This window comes from Hemiscyllium ocellatum, chromosome 46, assembly GCF_020745735.1.
Source record: "Hemiscyllium ocellatum isolate sHemOce1 chromosome 46, sHemOce1.pat.X.cur, whole genome shotgun sequence".
NCBI classification, from domain to species: domain Eukaryota; kingdom Metazoa; phylum Chordata; class Chondrichthyes; order Orectolobiformes; family Hemiscylliidae; genus Hemiscyllium; species Hemiscyllium ocellatum.
Genome location: NC_083446.1, coordinates 654,616 through 671,337, shown reverse-complemented (window position 1 = coordinate 671,337; position 16,722 = coordinate 654,616). Strand labels below are relative to the sequence as shown.

Below are 16,722 nucleotides of genomic sequence, written 5' to 3'. Positions count from 1 at the left end.
CCCCCATTTCCCTTTTTCCCCTCTTCCTTCCCTCCGCCTCTCCCCCTCCTCTGGGCCATTCACTCTCTAGTCATTTGTTAAAGGATCCATTGTCCCCGGTTCTGCAGCTTCCTCCGCCATAGAGTTCAACCAACCCTCGGAACACTGTGCTGTTTAAAACACATCCTGTAGAGTCCGCAGCAAGGGCTTGGCCTGGCCTAATGTATTTGATGCAGGTTGTAGTGAAAGGGGTGAATTTTGGGCCATGTTACCCCCTGGCGGAAGAATATTGTTGTGCGGAGAGAGGGCAGTGAGACGTCTTACTGCCTCGGACTACTTTCCCCAAGCGAGCTGGTTTTAGGAGAGTACGGGAAAGATCAGGAGAGAGAGGGAACGGGAAAGATCAGGACAGAGAGAGAGAACGGTATAGACGGGGGTGGGGGAGAGAGAGACTGGGAAAGATCAGAGGAGAGAGAGGGAGAGAAAGACCGTGAAAGATCACGAGAGACTGGGAGGCATCGTGAAATATCAGGGGAATGAGTGAGTGAGTGAGTGAGAGAGAGACCATTAAATATCAGGGGAGGGATCGGGAGAAGAGAGAGGAACCCAACACGGGGGAGAGACCGGGAGAGGGAGAGAGACCGAGAAAAAGACCCGCGATCGGGAAAGGCAGAACGCGAACACTGGGAGAGACCCAAGATCGGGAACGACTGGGGGAAACAGGGGTAGGAGACCTTCCAAGACCAGGAGATCTACTCCACTCCGCAAACTCCGCTAGAGCCGTTTGCTAAATAAACTTCTCGCTGTAAAGCAGCAGAAAGAAGGCAGCCACCTGGGGCTGAGGGGGAATTCAACAACCGTGCATTGGGGGCAGTGGCGGAACTGGAGGAGCCGGGCGGGCGGCGAGCGCTGGAGCGGAGGCTGCTCACAGGTGAGGTTGCGGGGGAGGTGGGGGCGTGAGGTGTTGAGAGAGGGTGACATTGGGGTTAAGGGAAAGAGATAGAGGGCAAGAAGGGGTGAGAAGGAAGAGAGGGGTGGAAGTTGCATGGGCGAAAGGAGAGTAGGGAAAGAAACTGGCGAAGGGGAGGAAGGAAGGGATATGGAAGCAGGAGAGGGAGTGGGGAGGGAAGAAAGCTAGGATGAGGAATGAAAAGACGGTGGCGTGGGGAGGGCAGTGAATTTTGCAGAGGGGAGATGGATGGATGAGTTGATAGAGGATGTGAGGAGTAGGTGGTGAGAATGAGTGTGGGGAGTCTGGATTAAGAATGGAGTGTGCAATGATAATTGGAAATGTAGGAGAGAAAAGGGAACAAAGAGGGCAAACAACGGATGAAGGGATGGATTTAAGCATTAAATATAGGAAGATATTTCGTGGGGTTTTATAAGTGAAGAAGAGAGATGACATGAGAGAGGAAAAGGGATTCAGAGCTCTGGTTGGTAATGATCATTCTTGAACCTCATTCTTGTTTGTGTACACAGTCATCCCACTACAACAGCTCTTCACACTCCTTGTGTGATTTGATGTTTCAAGTCATTGGTGTCTGGTCCACAGCCTAGCAAAGGAGATGATGTCAATTCTCAGGCGGTTGAGTTGTGGTGATGCTAGGAATAAGGCAGAGTAGAGTCGATATTCCTGTTCCCACTTTCTGGCCTCCCCACACAAGTGCATAAGTTCCAGCCTCAGGTAGAACTAAGCTTAACTGTGCTGAATGGTCTTCTCTATTCTCAGATATACAGAATGGCTGCTAGGCTTCCCTGATCTAAGCCAAGGGAGGGAGAAGAATCACAGAGCTGTGAGCTGACTGAGTGCATTAAAGAGCAGGTCCTTACATACTGGCAATCTTCAGGCTACAGGCAGTAACTTTCCCCTGGGATGTGTCACTTATTTTACTCTAAACCTAGGAGATCTTGATTGTGGGGGTGACGTGTTTGCTGACTTGTAGGCATCTGTGAGAGAGAAATGGAAAATTGATTAGCTCCCACAAGGTTGGGGGATTTTGCTTTTTGAGGTGGAATGAGCCTCAGTTGGCTTCTCAGTGAAACTATTTTGTATGAAGCTGTGACTCTTCCACTTTTAATAAATATATTTGTTTTGAGGTCTGCAATCAGGCAAAATTGAGGAGATCCTGCTGCAGACTCCTGGGGTGATCTGATGTTTTTAGTCATTGCTGTCTGGTCCATAGTCTAGGAGAAAGTGAGGACTGCAGATGCTGGAGATCATAGCTGAAAATGTGTTGCTGGAAAAGCGCAGAAGGGCTCATGCCTGAAACATCGATTCTACTTCTCCTTGGATCCTGGTCCATAGTCTAGTAAAGGAATTGATCATGGTTGAGTTAGGGTGATGCCAGGGACAAGGCAGAGTAGATTTGGTAGAGGAGATGACTTAGGAATTGGCTGAATTGGCTGAAACAAATACCTTTTTTCAATATCTGTAATTCTTTGTGAATCGTCTTTTCTGGAGTTGCTCTTATGTTCTTGTATGAATGTGCAATTGAGTTGTCAGATTGGATTTTGCTGCCACGAGGGACTCCTTTCAATCCTCACTTTTTTTTCTCTAATAGCAAGTTTTAAAGTACTTAAACTTTCTTCCTGTCTTATGGTCCAGCTGAACTATTCAGAGGAACATGAATAGCTATTCAGTCCTGTGAGTCCACCTTTCAATTAGATCACGTCTATTGGTATCTGGACTCCATTTACCCACATTTGTTCCATATCCCTTGATATCCTTTTCCACTAAAAGTCAATCAATTTCAGTCTTGAAAGCTGCACTTGGCCCTGAGCATCCATTGGGTCTTCAGAGAGAGAGAGAGGTCAAGATTTTTATAATCCTTTGTGATTTCATTCTTGAACTGCCTATCTGTAATTTTAAAATAAACATCCCCATGATCTTGATTTCCTATTAAAGAAAATAGTTTCTGTCCATCTAATTTTTCAAATCTTTTTGAGCAGTTTAAACTACTTATTTAAATCACTCTTTTTATCTTCTGAATTCAAAGGAATGTAAGCCTAGTTTCTAAAAACTGCTGTCATAATTTAACCTTCTTAGATCCAGGTATCATTTTGGTCTATTTCCTGTGCACCTTCTCCAGGTCAGATGTTTGGAGTTCTCAACTAAATGGCAGTTCTTCAGATGGGAGTCTTAAACTGAGGCTAGGAGACAGCGAGGACTATAACTGCTGGAGTAGTCACTGTCAATAAAATGTGGCGCTGGAAAAAGCACAGCAGGTTAGGCAGCATCTGAGGAACAAGAGAATCGATGTTTTGGGCTTAACCCTTCGTCAGGACTGGAGAGGGAGAGGGAGAGGGGGAAGGGGGCTGAGAAATAAATGGAGGGGTAGTCTAGGGGAAAGGTATTTGGAAGGGCAATAGGTGGCAAAGGTAGGAGGTGATTGTGATAGGTTGATGGGAAGTGTGGAGTGGCCAGGTAGGAAGGAAGATGAACAGGTAGGTCAGGTCAAAAGGCAGAGCTGAGTCGAAGGGTTGGATCTGGCGTGGGGGTAGGGGAAGGAGAGGGGAAATTTGGAAACTGGTAAAATCAGTGTTGAGGCCATGTAGTTGTAGGCTCCTGAAGTGGAAGATGAGGTGTTCCTCCTCAGTTTGCAGGTGACCTTGATTAGGTGGTAGAAGAGGCCTGGAATGTGAGTCATTGGGGAAGTTGAAATGGATGGCTACAGGAAAGTGGGGTTGGTTGATGCATACTGGCCAGAGATGTTTCCTGAACTGTTTCCAATGTAGAGGAGACCACATTGAGAGCAACGGGTGGAGTAAATGAGGTTTGAGGATATGCACGTAAATCTCTGCTGGTTTTGGAATGATCTTCTGGGGCCTTGGACAACGGTAGAGGCGGGGGGAGGTTTGGGCGCCCAAAGGATCACTCCAAATCAGGCAGGGATGCACTTGCATATCCTCGAACCTCATTTACTGCATTCGTTGTTTTCAATGTGGTTTTCTCTACATTTGGGAGATGAGTACAAACTCTCAGAACAGTTCAGGGACCATGTCTGGTCAATGTGCACCAACCAACCCCACCTTCCTGTAACCATCCATTTCAACTCCCTCTCCCACTTCCCCCATGACATGTCCATTCTAACATAGGTTCCCATACAAAGTAAAATAACTTGCACCTTATTGTAATCCAGTAGCTTGGAGATAATTGGCAACAGGAGCAGCAGTACACCATGGGGTCTATTTCACCCTTCAATGAGATCGTGGCCGATGTGGTAGTTTTCAATTCTGATTCCCATAATACTTGGTTCTATTACTGATGAAAATATGATTATTTCAGCCTTAAATATACTTCTGTCTCAGAGAAGACATTTATTCTCATCTCTGTCTTAAATAAAGATTTAAAAGGGATCCAAGGGGCAACTTTTTCATGCAGAGGGTGGTAGATGTATGGAATGAGCTGCCAGGGAAAGTGGTGGAGGCTGGTACAGTTACAACATTTAAAAGGCATCGGGATGGGTATGTGAGTAGGAAGGGTTTAGAGGCTTATGGGCCAAATGTTGGCAAATGGGATTTGACTTATTTAGGATAAATGATTTGGTATGGACAAGTTAGACTGAAGGGTCTGTTTCTGTGCTTATATTTCTATGCCTCTGTTCGACAATCCCCAACTCTGGTCCTATACTCTCCCATAAGGGGAACCAACCTTTCCACATCCACCTTGTCATAGCCTCTAAGAATCTTATATGTATCAATAAGACTACCTCTCATTCTTCTCAGCTCCAATGAGTACAGGCCCTGCGTATGTAATCTTTCCTCATAAGACAGTCCTTCTATACCTAGGGTCAACCTAATTAACATTCATTGCACCACTTCCTATGCCAGTATAGCCTTCCTGATAAGGGGACCAAAATTATTCATAATATTCAAGATGTGGTCTTAACAGGTGCCTTTGTACTTTTTTAGTAAGACTTCCCTATTTTTACACTCCATTCCCATACTCTTGAGAGGCAGCATGTTATCACAGCGGTTAGCATTGCTGCCTCACAGGCCAGGATCCAGGCTTGATTCCACCCCTGGGTGAGTGTCTATGTGGAGTTTGCATGTTCTCCCTGTGTCTATGTGGTTTTCCACCAGGTGCTCCTGTTCCATCCCACAGCCCAAAGATAGTGGAGGTTAGGTAGATAGGCAATGCTAAATTTTCCTGTAGTGTTCAGGGAAGGTGGATTAGCTATGGTAAATGCTGGATTATGGGACTCTTCGCAGGGTCGGCGCAGTTTTAGATTAGATTAGATTACTTACAGTGTGGAAACAGGCCCTTCGGCCCAACAAGTCCACACCGACCCACCGAAGCGCAACCCACCCATTCCCCTACATTTACCCCTTTACCTAACACTACGGACAATTTAGCATGGCCAATTCACCTGGCCCGCACATCTTTGGACTGTGGGAGGAAACCGAAGCACCCGGAGGAAACCCACGCAGACACGGGGAGAACAGTCAGTCGCCTAAATCGGGAATTGAACCCGGGTCTCTAGCGCTGTGAGGCAACAGTGCTAACCACTGTGCCATCGTGCCGCCCACCAAATGGGCCTGTATCTGTCCTGTAGGTATTCTATAATTCTACCATTAGCAACTATGGCAGAGAACTAGCCTATGATTGGAAGAGTAGCTGTGTTTGAAATAAGGGCCAACATTCCATTTGTCTTCCTTATTACCTGCTGAACTTGTTTGCTAACTTTGTGATTTTTTGCATGAGAATTTCTAAATCCCTCTGTCTGTAGCTTTATGCTTTCTCTATTTAAATAACATTCAGCTCCTTTCTTTCTGCTAAAGTGCATAACCTCACATTTTCCCCTTTTAATATTCCATTTGCCAAGATTTTGCAAACTCGCTTGATGTCATCTCAACGCAAATAAAGGCCAGTGTATGAACTAAGAGCAGAAGTCAGCCATTTAGCTCCGAAAGCGTGCTCAGCCATTCAATAACTTTAGGACTGATCCGTTGTGTTTTGAATTCCATTCTTGTCTATCCCGATTGCCTTTGATTCCCTTGCAAGAATCTACCTCTGCCCCTTGACATTCAATGGCACTACTCAGCTTTGGAGTTCTTATGATGAACATCTTGGATGTTTCTAGCCTATGTAAGCACTGTGGTTATAACTGCAGATCAAAACCAGCAGTCCTGCAGTAAGTAACTCACCTCTTGACACTCTAGAGCCTATCCACTATCAACAATGGTCGGCAAATTATTGGAGAAAGTTCTGAACGGGCGAATTAATATCCACTTGGAAAAGCATAGTTTAATTAGGGCTTTGTCAGAGGGAGGTCATACCTAACAAATTTATGAGAATTTGTCAAAAATATGATGGTGTGTGTGTGGATGAAAGAAGTTCAGATGATGTAATTTATATGGATTTTAGCAAAATTTTTGACAGGGTCCCACATGGAGACTGTTTGAGAAGAATAAAGCACATGGAATTCAGGGAAACTTGGCAAAATGGATAAGAAACTATTTAGTAATAGTATACAAAGTAGTGGTATTGATGAATGTTAAGCAAGTTTGCAGACAACTCCAAAATTGGTAGAGTGGTTAATAGTGAAGAAGATGCTTGTAGGTTACAGGAAGATATAGGTGAGTTGGTCAGATAGGCAAAACAATGACAGATAATATTTAACCCTGATAAATATGAGCTGATGCACTTTATAAGAAGAAACAAGATGAAGGATTATTTAATGAATGGCAGGACACTGGATAATTTAGAGGAATAGAAGGATCTTGGGGTAATTATTCACAGATCTCTAAAGTTGGCTAGCTAAGAAGACATATGGGTCACTTGCTTTCATTAGTCGTGGCATAGAGTACAAGAGCAAGGAAGTGATATTAGAGTTTTATGCAGTGTTGGTTAGGCCACAACTGGATATAACAAGAAGGATGTAATACCACTAGAGGGGGTACAGAGGACATTCAGTAAGATGTTGCCTGGAGTGGATAAATTGAGTAGAAGGAAAGGCTAGATAGGTTTGGATTGTTTTCTTTAGAACACAGAAGGCTGAGGGGGAACAATATTGAGGAATATAAAAATATGAGGGGTATGGACAGGGCGAATAAGGAGTAGTTCTTCCCCTTGGCTGAGGGGTCAGTCACAAAGGGCATAGTTTTAGGGTATGGTCAGGAGATTCAGAGTGGCTTTGAGTAAAAAACATTTTCCTTCAGGATGCTGGGAATCTGAAATTGCCTGGGAAGGCAGTAGAGGCTGTAAACCATACAAACTATTAAAAAAATTTGAACAAGCACTTGAAATATTGTAACAGGAAATTGGAATTAGCATGTCTTTAGTGTATTTATTGACAGTGCAGATTCAATGGGTTGAAGTACCTTTTCTGCAATGAGTGACTCTGACTCTATAACAAGGCACAAATCATGAGTGTGAGGAGAAAGTGAGGACTACAGATGCTGGAGATCAGAGTCAAAAAGTGTGGTGCCGGAATTCTCCTGCTCCTCGGATGCTGCCTGACCTGCTGTGTTTTTTCAGCACCACACTTTTGGACACAAGTCATGAGTGTGATAGAATACTCCCCATTTGCCGGATGAGTGCAGCTTCAACAATACTGAAGAAGCTTGACACTGCTCAGGACAAATCAGCCACGTGATTTGCACCACATCCACAACATCCATTCTTTCTGCCATCAATGCTCAGTAGTAGCAGTGTGTGCCACCTACAAGATGCATCGCAGCAGTTTGCCAAGGCTCCTTAGGCAGCACCTTCCAAACCCAGAATCTTGACCATTTAGAAGGATAAGGGCAGCTGATAAGTGGGAGCACCACCATCCCCAGTATCCCTTCCAAGGCACTCACCATCCTAACTTGGAAATATATTGCCATTCCTTTAATGGCACTAGGTCAAATTCTGGAAGTTCTTCCTGAACAGCATTGTAGGTATATATTAACCAAATGGACTGCAGTGGTTCATGAAGGAAGCTCACATTCATCCCTCTAAGAGCACCTTGGGATGGGTAATGATAAATGCTGGTGAAGCCCACATCACATGAATAGATTAAAATGTTTCAATAACCCTGCCTCTCCCACTTTCTGAGGCAGAGTTTTCCAAAGTTTTTTGCTGTCATATAGTAAGTTTCTCCTCATCTCTGTCAAAAAGGGTGACCCCCTAATTTTTAGACAGTGTCCTCTAGTTCTGGAGTCATCCATAAGAGGGAACAACCTTTTTCACATTCACTTTGTTAAGACTGTTCAGGATCTTATGCACTCAAAGTACCTATCACTTCTGAACCAGTGTGGAAACAAGCAGTCTGTCCAGCATTTCCTCATAACACCAGATATCTTTGATCCACCCCCAATACATTAGATTCTTCTTGAAGTAAGGAGACCAAAAGTGGATGCAGCATTTATGATGTAATCTCCCAGTGCCTCGTATGATTGAAACATGACATCCTTTCTTCGTGTTCAGTTCCTCTTGTAATTGAGAAAAGCATTCCATTAATATTTTTAGTCACATTCTGTCCCTACGCACTAATTTTTTATGACTCACGAAAGATTACTATTTATTATAAATAAATAGATTCTAGCTAGAGGTAGATCCAGTTAGGATCTTTCGTCCTAATACTCTACTAATTAAAACTCTGAGCCCCTGATAAGGCCGCCCAATGTACTGAGACAGTCAAACCCAAAAAAAAGGGTGAGGGAATGACTCCTGTCCATGAGGTTTGATTAGATTTAGATTAGATTACTTACAGTGTGGAAACAGGCCCTTCGGCCCAACAAGTCCACACTGACCCGCCGAAGCGCAAACCACCCTTACCCCTGACCTAACACTACGGGCAATTTAGCATGGCCAATTCACCTGACCCGCACATCTTTGGACTGTGGGAGGAAACCGGAGCACCCGGAGGAAACCCACGCAGACACAGGGAGAACGTGCAAACTCCGCACAATCAGTCACCTGAGTAGGGAAATGAACCCGGGTCTCAGGCGCTGTGAGGCAGCAGTGCTAACCACTGTGCCACCGTGCCGCCCATTCCTGAGATCATTCTTTTGGCTTGTCAGGACTTGCTGATCCTGGATCTATCTTTTTCCAGGTACTTTCTCTTGCTTGCAGAGTGACTGGTTCACACTGATAAAGTCACTAATCTCTTGTTTAAAGGCCACAGTTTACACTGATGAGGGAAAATAAACTGGCCTTCTTCAGGCTTCAGCTGTTTATTGTTTCAGAGAAAAGGAAGGCACCTTCCTTTCTGGAGGTTTGGTGGCTTCTGACCAAATATTTCACACCTACAAATTGTTCAGCTACCTAGGAGCCAAACATATAGTTACTGGCAGGCAAAAGGTCTTTGACGTCTACTATTGGTCGGCTTTCCACAGAGCAATCAGCTATTGTTGCCAGCTGAATCTTATTTTGTACTCACTCCTGGTTCCAGTTTGTCTGCATCTAAGCATCCTCCATTGCTTGAACAAACAGCAGTGTAAACAGAACTTCGAGTCATAGAGCATGGAAACAAATACTTCGGTCCAACTTGTCCATGCCAACCAGGTTACCTAAACTAAACTAGTTCCATTTGCCTGTTTGACTCATATCCCTCTAAACCTTTCCTATTCATATATCTGTCCAAATTTCTTCTAAATGGTGTTAACTATACCTGCATCTACCATTCCCTTTGGTAGTGGCCTATTTTTTAAAAAGTACAGTGATCCTTTCCACAATCCCTATTTTTTTTAACTAATTTTTCCCCTTTCAGTCCACAGTTAAAAATAAACAAAAATGAAAAGAAACAGTCTTTACGGTTTCCATCTGCCAGATTTTCACCCACTCTGTCAGTTTGAAACCTCCTGATGTCCTCTTTACAACATATGTTTCTACCTATCTTTGTCATCTATCTTTCCATGAAACATTCCATCATTCCAATAACCCTCTTCATTTCTTTTTGTACCAATCTATCAGTTTTTAAGCACTTGTGTACTTAGACACTTAAGCTTTTTAACTCATTTTCTCACCATTTAGAACATGTTCAACTTACCTTCCTTTTACGCTAGCTTAAGATGACTTTCAATAATCCTGGAATAGAAAGCAGTAGTAATCAGCCAATATTCCTGTGCTTGACAGGTAGTCAAGAGGCCTCGCTAGATATATTTTGTGTGTGTGGATATATATTGAGATCAGAGTTAAGCTAGTGAGATCTGTAATGTTCTCCCACTGTTCATTCTTTGAGACTTGGAAGTTGAATACTACTGAGCCATTCAAATGTGGTCACATCACATGGAAGTCAAATCTAACAGTGAAAGCCACTAGGCAGCACTCAGGGCAGGGCATCCCATAGGTATCTCCTCTCTCTTACTCTTTAACTCAGGAAGAGAGGCATGTGAAGTCTTCATGCCATTTCAGCAGATCAGCTTAACCCAGATCAGTACATGGCATCACGCCTGTCACCTTTCTCATCCATTGTGCCTGAGCATCAAAGCAGACAGTTCAGTTCTGTTTGAGACATTAGCTAATAATTTGGACATGCTAAGTGACAAAAGAGAGGGGCCACATTATTTGATGAGCAAATACTGTCTGGTAAAAGAACAGGGAACGGTCCTGCTGAAATATTTTAGGGTTTTGTGGGATAAGTGCTTACACACAGAATTAGGATGTCAGTGTTTGGGTTGGTAGTGCAGCTTTTGGGGTTTGGGTTTACCAGTACCTTCGTACTGACTCTGCACTAGTGCTGTGATTCTTAAAATTGACCCTTTGATAGCGACATTCCCTCAGTACTGACCCTGTGGCAGTGCTGCACTCCCTGAGTATTACACTTCAACAGAGCAGCGTTCTCTCAGCACTGACTCTCTGACAGAGCAGCACTTCTTCACCACTGCATTCCTTGGTGGATGAAAATAAGCAATGTTCAAACCAGCACATTTAAAAAATATTTTTAATTGGCCAGAGTTTTTGGAGGAAATTTGTTTCTGTGGATAATTTGCCTTTTGATCAGGTCATGGCATGCTCCTTGGTATTGAGTTGTTACCCTTTGAACCTGTATCCTTTTTCCTTCCTATCACATGGCATTGTGAAGATGTGTTCAGGATATAACTTTGTTTTTTCCATCTGTTTCCTTCCTCAGCTCCCACAGCAATGCCAGTAATGATGGAGAAGTCAGGTTCAGCAGGAATCCTGTCCCGTGGAACCAGGATGAAAAGCATTAACAATGGAAGCAACAATGGGAGCCAACACCCACGGCACTCTGAAGAGGAGAGCAGCGATGAGGAACGCTCACATGGAACAATGTCTGCCGTTTCTATTGAATGGAAGAAACGGGATCAACACAGCCTGCATGGTGAGGATTACATCTTCATAGACTCTTAGACCTTTACAAAATAGAAGAAGCCATTAAGCCCATCATGTTCACAGTAGTCCACAGATCTAACTGCACTAATCTACTGACCCATAGCCCTGGAGACTGTTGTAATACAAGTGAATGTCTAAATATTTCTCAAATATTACAAGAGTTTCTAACTCAACCACACTTTCAGGCAGTCCCTCCCCATCCTCTGAGAAAAAAAAATTAAACTCTCCTCTCACTTTCTAACTCTTAAATCTATGCCCCCCTTCCCATTGTTAAAGTGCTTGATTACCCACACTCTCTATGCCCTTATAATTCCTTCCTATCATGTCACCTCAATCTTCATTAATCTAAGGAAAACAACCCCACCTATCAAATCTTTCCTAATAGTTCAGATACTCCAGCCCAGGCAGCATCTTGGTAAATCTTCTCTGTACCCTTTCCAGTACAATCTCATTCTTCCTATAATATGGTGACCAAAATTCATGCAGTACTCTAATTGAATCTTGAACAGTTCCAAGTTAGCATCCTTGATCTTTTATTCGATGGCTCTGCTAACAAAGGAAAGTATTCCATATGCCTTCTTAACCATCTGCTACCATCAGGAGTCTGTGGATATGCACAGGATGGTACCTTTGATCTTCTGTATTTTTCAGGGTTCTACCATTCATAATGCAAGTCAAGAATGTGATGCTGGAAAAGCACTGCAGGTCATGCAGCATCCGAGGAGCAAGATACTTGGCATTTCGGGCAAAAGCCCTTCATCAGGAAAGAGGCTGGGAACCTCATGGGTGGAGAGATAAATGGGAGGGGTTGAAGCTGGGGGGGATGGTAGCGGAGAGTGCAATAGCTGGATGGAGGTGAGGGTAAAGGTGATAGGTCTGAGGGGAGGGTGGAGTGGATAGGTGGGAAGGAAGATGGATAGATGGGCAAGTCTGTTTCAGAATGTGGCTGAAGAGCTTCAGGGCAGAGGAGATGACCTGGGGATTGCAGACTCACTGAGGTCCTTGTAGAGAGAGGAGGAGAACTTCTTCGAGGAAGAGGAATCGCAGTAAGGTTAAAATCAACTAGGCAAAAGTGAGTACTGCTGATGCTGGAGATTAGAGTTGAGAGTGTGGTGCAGGAAAAGCACAGCAGGTCAGGCAGCATCCAAGGAGCAGGAAAATCGACATTTCGAGCAAAAGCCCTTCATCAGGAATGAGGCTGGGAGCCTCAGGGGTGGAGAGGTAAATGCAATTTTCCTACTCTTATTCCTGATGAAGGGCTCAGCCTCATTTCTGATGAAGGGCTTTTGCTCGAAACATTGATTTTCCAGCTACACCATCACTCCCCTACATTTATCTCTCCACCCCCAAGGCTCCCAGCCTCATTCCTGATGAAGGGCTTTTGCCAAACGTCGATTTTTCCATTCATAATGCAATCCTTTGCATTAGTAGCCCTCCCCAATTGCATCGCCTAACATTTTTCTGGGTTGACTTCCATGTGCCACTGCAGTTTATGTCTATCCCTAACATTCTTTGAGTTACCTGCAAACTTAGTCATACTACCTGCATTTAAGTCCATATCATTAATTTTTTTAATTCACTTCTGGAATGTGGGCATCAAAGGCTGGCAAGCATTTATTGTTCATCCCTAGTTTTTCTTGAGAAGGAGGCGGTGAGCTGCCTTCTTGAACCGCTGCAGTCTGTGTGGTAGGTGGACCCGCAAAGCTATTAAGGAGGGAATTTCATACCATGTGACAGTGAAGGAAAGGCAGTAATTTTCCATATCAGAATGGTGAGTGGCTTGAAGGGAATGATGTTCCCATTTATCTGCCGCTGTTGTCCTTCTGGATGGAAGTAGTTATGGGATTAGAAGGTGCTGTCTAAGGAACCTTCGTGAACTACAGTGCATTTTGTAATTAGTACACACTGTTACTACTGAGCGTCATTAGTGGAGGGAGTAGATTCTTGTGGATATAGTGTCAATCAAGTGGGCTGCTCTGTGCTGGCTGGTATTGCTTCTTGAATATTGTTGGAGCTGCACTCACCAGACTCCTTACATGTACCATATAGATTCTGGATAGGTTTTGGGGAGCCAGGAAATCAAATACCTGCTGCAGTGGTCCTAATCTCTGAGCTGCTGTTGTCGCCACTGTTCCATGGTGAGTCCAATTCTGGTCAATGATGATCCCCAGGATGTTGATGTTGGGGGAATTCAGTGATGATGTTAAGGGGTAATAGTTCGATTGTTTCTTATTGGAGGTGGTCATTTCCTGGCACTCGTGGCGTGAATAAAACTAGCCATTTGTCAGCCCAAGCCTGGATATTGTACCAGTTGTCTTATTGCAACGCTCCTCCCAATGACGCTGACTCACTGTTACAGGGTCCTCAACTCACACTCTCCTCTAGTGACACAAATTGCCTGTCAGAGTCCACACCTCACCCGCTCCTCTCAATGACGCTGACTGCCTGTCACATGGTCCTCACCTCACCCGCTCCTCTCAATGACACAAACTGCCTGTCACAGAGTCCATGCTTCATCCACTCCTCTCAGTGACACCAACTGCCTGTCACACAGTCCTCACTTCACCTGCTCCTCTCAGTGATGCTGACTGCCTGTCACATGGTCCTCATTTCACCCACTCCTCTCAGAGACACTGACTGCCTGTTACAGGGTCTCGCCTTGCCCACTCCTCTGTGATGCTAATTTCATGTCTCCAAGCCTCACCTTGCCAACTCCTCTCCATATGTTTGATTGTTATTGGGGTGAAATCCCACAATTTTACATTTCTTCAATGGTCCCCCCATCCGCTCAAAATTTCCTACTCCATATTTAACTACTTGATTTTTTCTTAATATTGTGTCTTGCTTTTTCTCTACTTTAGACAGTATGATCCGGGTTGGATCCGATTACCAAGCTGTTGTTCCAGAATGTCATCCAGGTACAATTTCTATCTGTTAACAGGCCATGCTTATGTTGGTGTTGAGGTGTGCAAGATACTTGCTATATTGAGTAACTTGTGTGGAACAAAAGCCACAATGAAGAAGTGGCAATAGACAAATTCAGGAGACGTTTCTGCCTTTCCTTGTTTACCTGGCTTTTGTGCACTTGTGATGAAGGTTTGTCAAGGCAAAATGATTGTCATAGATATGAGAATATAAAGTTCAACTTCACACATTTTATCTGGGTGGCTAGAAAAACCATTAAAAAGGCTAATGTGAAGAACACAAGGAGAACAAATGGGGAGAAAGTTTACTTAAAATCCTAGGTAGATCATTTCTGACACTGCATTCAATGCTGTGCCTCAGAAAAGATAAATTGTACAAGATGAATCCAGGACTAAAACATGCTAGGGTGATAGGGGCAACATGTTTGTGGCCTGAGCAGGGCTTCATATTGTTGAGTGCCCACACAGTTTACAAAGTTAAAAGTCATGCAACACCAGGTTATAGTCCAACAGGTTTAATTGGAAGCACTAGCTTTCGGAGCGCTGCTGCTTCATCAGGTGGTTGTGGAGTACAGCCACCTGATGAAGGAGCAGTGCTCCCAAAGCTAGTGCTTCCAATTAAACCTGTTGGACTATAACCTGGTGTTGTATGATTTTTAACTTGTACACCCCAGTCCACACCGGCATCTCCAAATGACACAGTTTACAGCATTCATTGGGATAAATTCTGAGAAAGTGTGATGAGAAGATTAAAGGCAATCTGATTGAAAAGGTTTCAGATAGAGATTGATCAGGTAGTTAGAGAATCTTTGCTGTTTGATGGGGAATGCAGAACAAGGGGACAGACATTTAAAGTTTGAGCTAGGCGATTGAGGGGGTTACAAAAAGGCTGGTGGAAATCTAAAACGTCCCAAAGTACAGTTGAGGATGTGGAGAGTCAATTAAGAATTTCAGAACTGAGATTGATTGTTAACACCAAAAAAAAACTATTTATGAGTTACAGATACTAGGCAAGTAGATAAAATTAGGATGCACGTCAACCATGATTTCATTGATTGGTGGAGTAGGACAGGCCCCAACATGTTCCTGAGGAGATTATTGCAGACACAAAACAGTACACCATGTTCACTCAGGGCACAGAGCTCCCCCTGCAACATTACATGCTCAGACATTTACCTCTCACATACACTGAGGTGGCTTCCCTTCTCCTTCAGGAATCAACTAAAATATCCTTTAATAAGTGCCATCTACATAATAGGAAGCTATTAATGTTATAGAAATCCCAATAGTTAATGGCACAGACAGATAAATAAACTGACATGGAAAGTTCAAGAAAAGAGAATTTTCAGGGCATGTAGATAGCTTGAGTCCAGATTAGAGTGGTGCTGGAAAAGCACAGCAGGTCAGGCAGCATCCTAGGAGCAGGAAAATCGACGTTTCGGGCAAAAGTCTTTCATGAGGAATAGAGGCAGAGTGCCTGCAGAGTGGAGAGATAAATGAGAGGGGGGGTGGGGGTGGACCTCTCCAACTCTATTAATGACGACCGACTTGACACTGTCATCTTTTACAAACCCACCGACTCCCACAGCTACCTGGATTACACCTCTTTCCCACCCTACCTCCTGCAAAAATGCCATCCCGTATTCCCAATTTCTCCGCCTCCGCTAAATCTGCTCCCAGGAGGACCAGTTCCACCACAGACACCAGATGGCCTCCTTTAGAGACCGCAATTTCCTTTCCCATGTGGTTAAAGATGCCCTCCAACGCATCTTGTCCACATCCCACCCCTCCGCCCTCAAACCCTACCCCTCCAACCATAACAAGGACAGAACCCCTCTGGTGCTCACCTTCCACCCTACCAACCTTCGCATAAACCACCTCATCCGACGACATTTCTGCCACCTCCAAATGGCATTTCTGCTTTCTGCAAAGACTACCTGGTCAGGTCCACGCCTCCCAACAACCCACCCTCCCTTCCTGGCACCCTCCCCTGCCACCGCAGAAATTGCAAAACCTTCGCCCATATCTCTTCCCTCACCTCCATCCAAGGCCCTAAAGGAGCCTTCCACATCCATCTAAGTTTTACCTGCACATCCACCAATATCATTTATTGTATCCTTTGCTCCCCTATGCGGTCTCCTCTACACTGGGGAGACTGGATGCCTTCTAGCAGAGCGCTTTAGGGAACATCTCCGGGACGCCCACATCAATCAACCCCACTGCCCTGTGGCCCAACATTTCAACTCTCCCTCCCACTCTGCCGAGGACATGCAGGTCCTCGGCCTCCTCCACCGCCGCTCCCTCACCACCCGACGCCTGGAGGAAGAACGCCTCATCTTCCACCTCGGAACACTTCAAACCCATGGCACCAATAGGGGTTTCACCAGTTTACTCATTTCCCCTTCCGCCACCTCACCCCAGCTCCAACCTTCCAGCTCAGCACCACCCTCATGACCTGTCCTACCTGCCTATCTTCCTTTCTACCTATCCATTCCACCCTCCTCTTTGACCTATCACCTTCATCCCCACCCTGTT

The 16,722-nt window shown here is 44.6% G+C and overlaps 1 protein-coding gene across 6 annotated transcripts in view; it reads left to right on the top strand.

Annotated features, from left to right (window-relative positions):
• Positions 1-16,722, top strand: part of rcor2 (REST corepressor 2) — a 78,103-nt gene that overhangs the window by 40,827 nt on the left and 20,554 nt on the right. For 5 of the 6 annotated variants that reach the window (XR_009647336.1, XR_009647337.1, XM_060855457.1 and 2 more), the window contains exons 4-5: positions 11,040-11,252; positions 14,125-14,181. Coding sequence is in view for 4 of the 6 variants with exons in the window: in XM_060855457.1 (XP_060711440.1) it covers positions 11,040-11,252; positions 14,125-14,181 (270 nt within the window). In the remaining 2 variants the exon portion in view is untranslated. Of the gene's footprint in view, positions 1-290; positions 911-11,039; positions 11,253-14,124; positions 14,182-16,722 lie in introns of those variants that run through there. The other variant, XM_060855456.1, reaches the window with a different exon arrangement.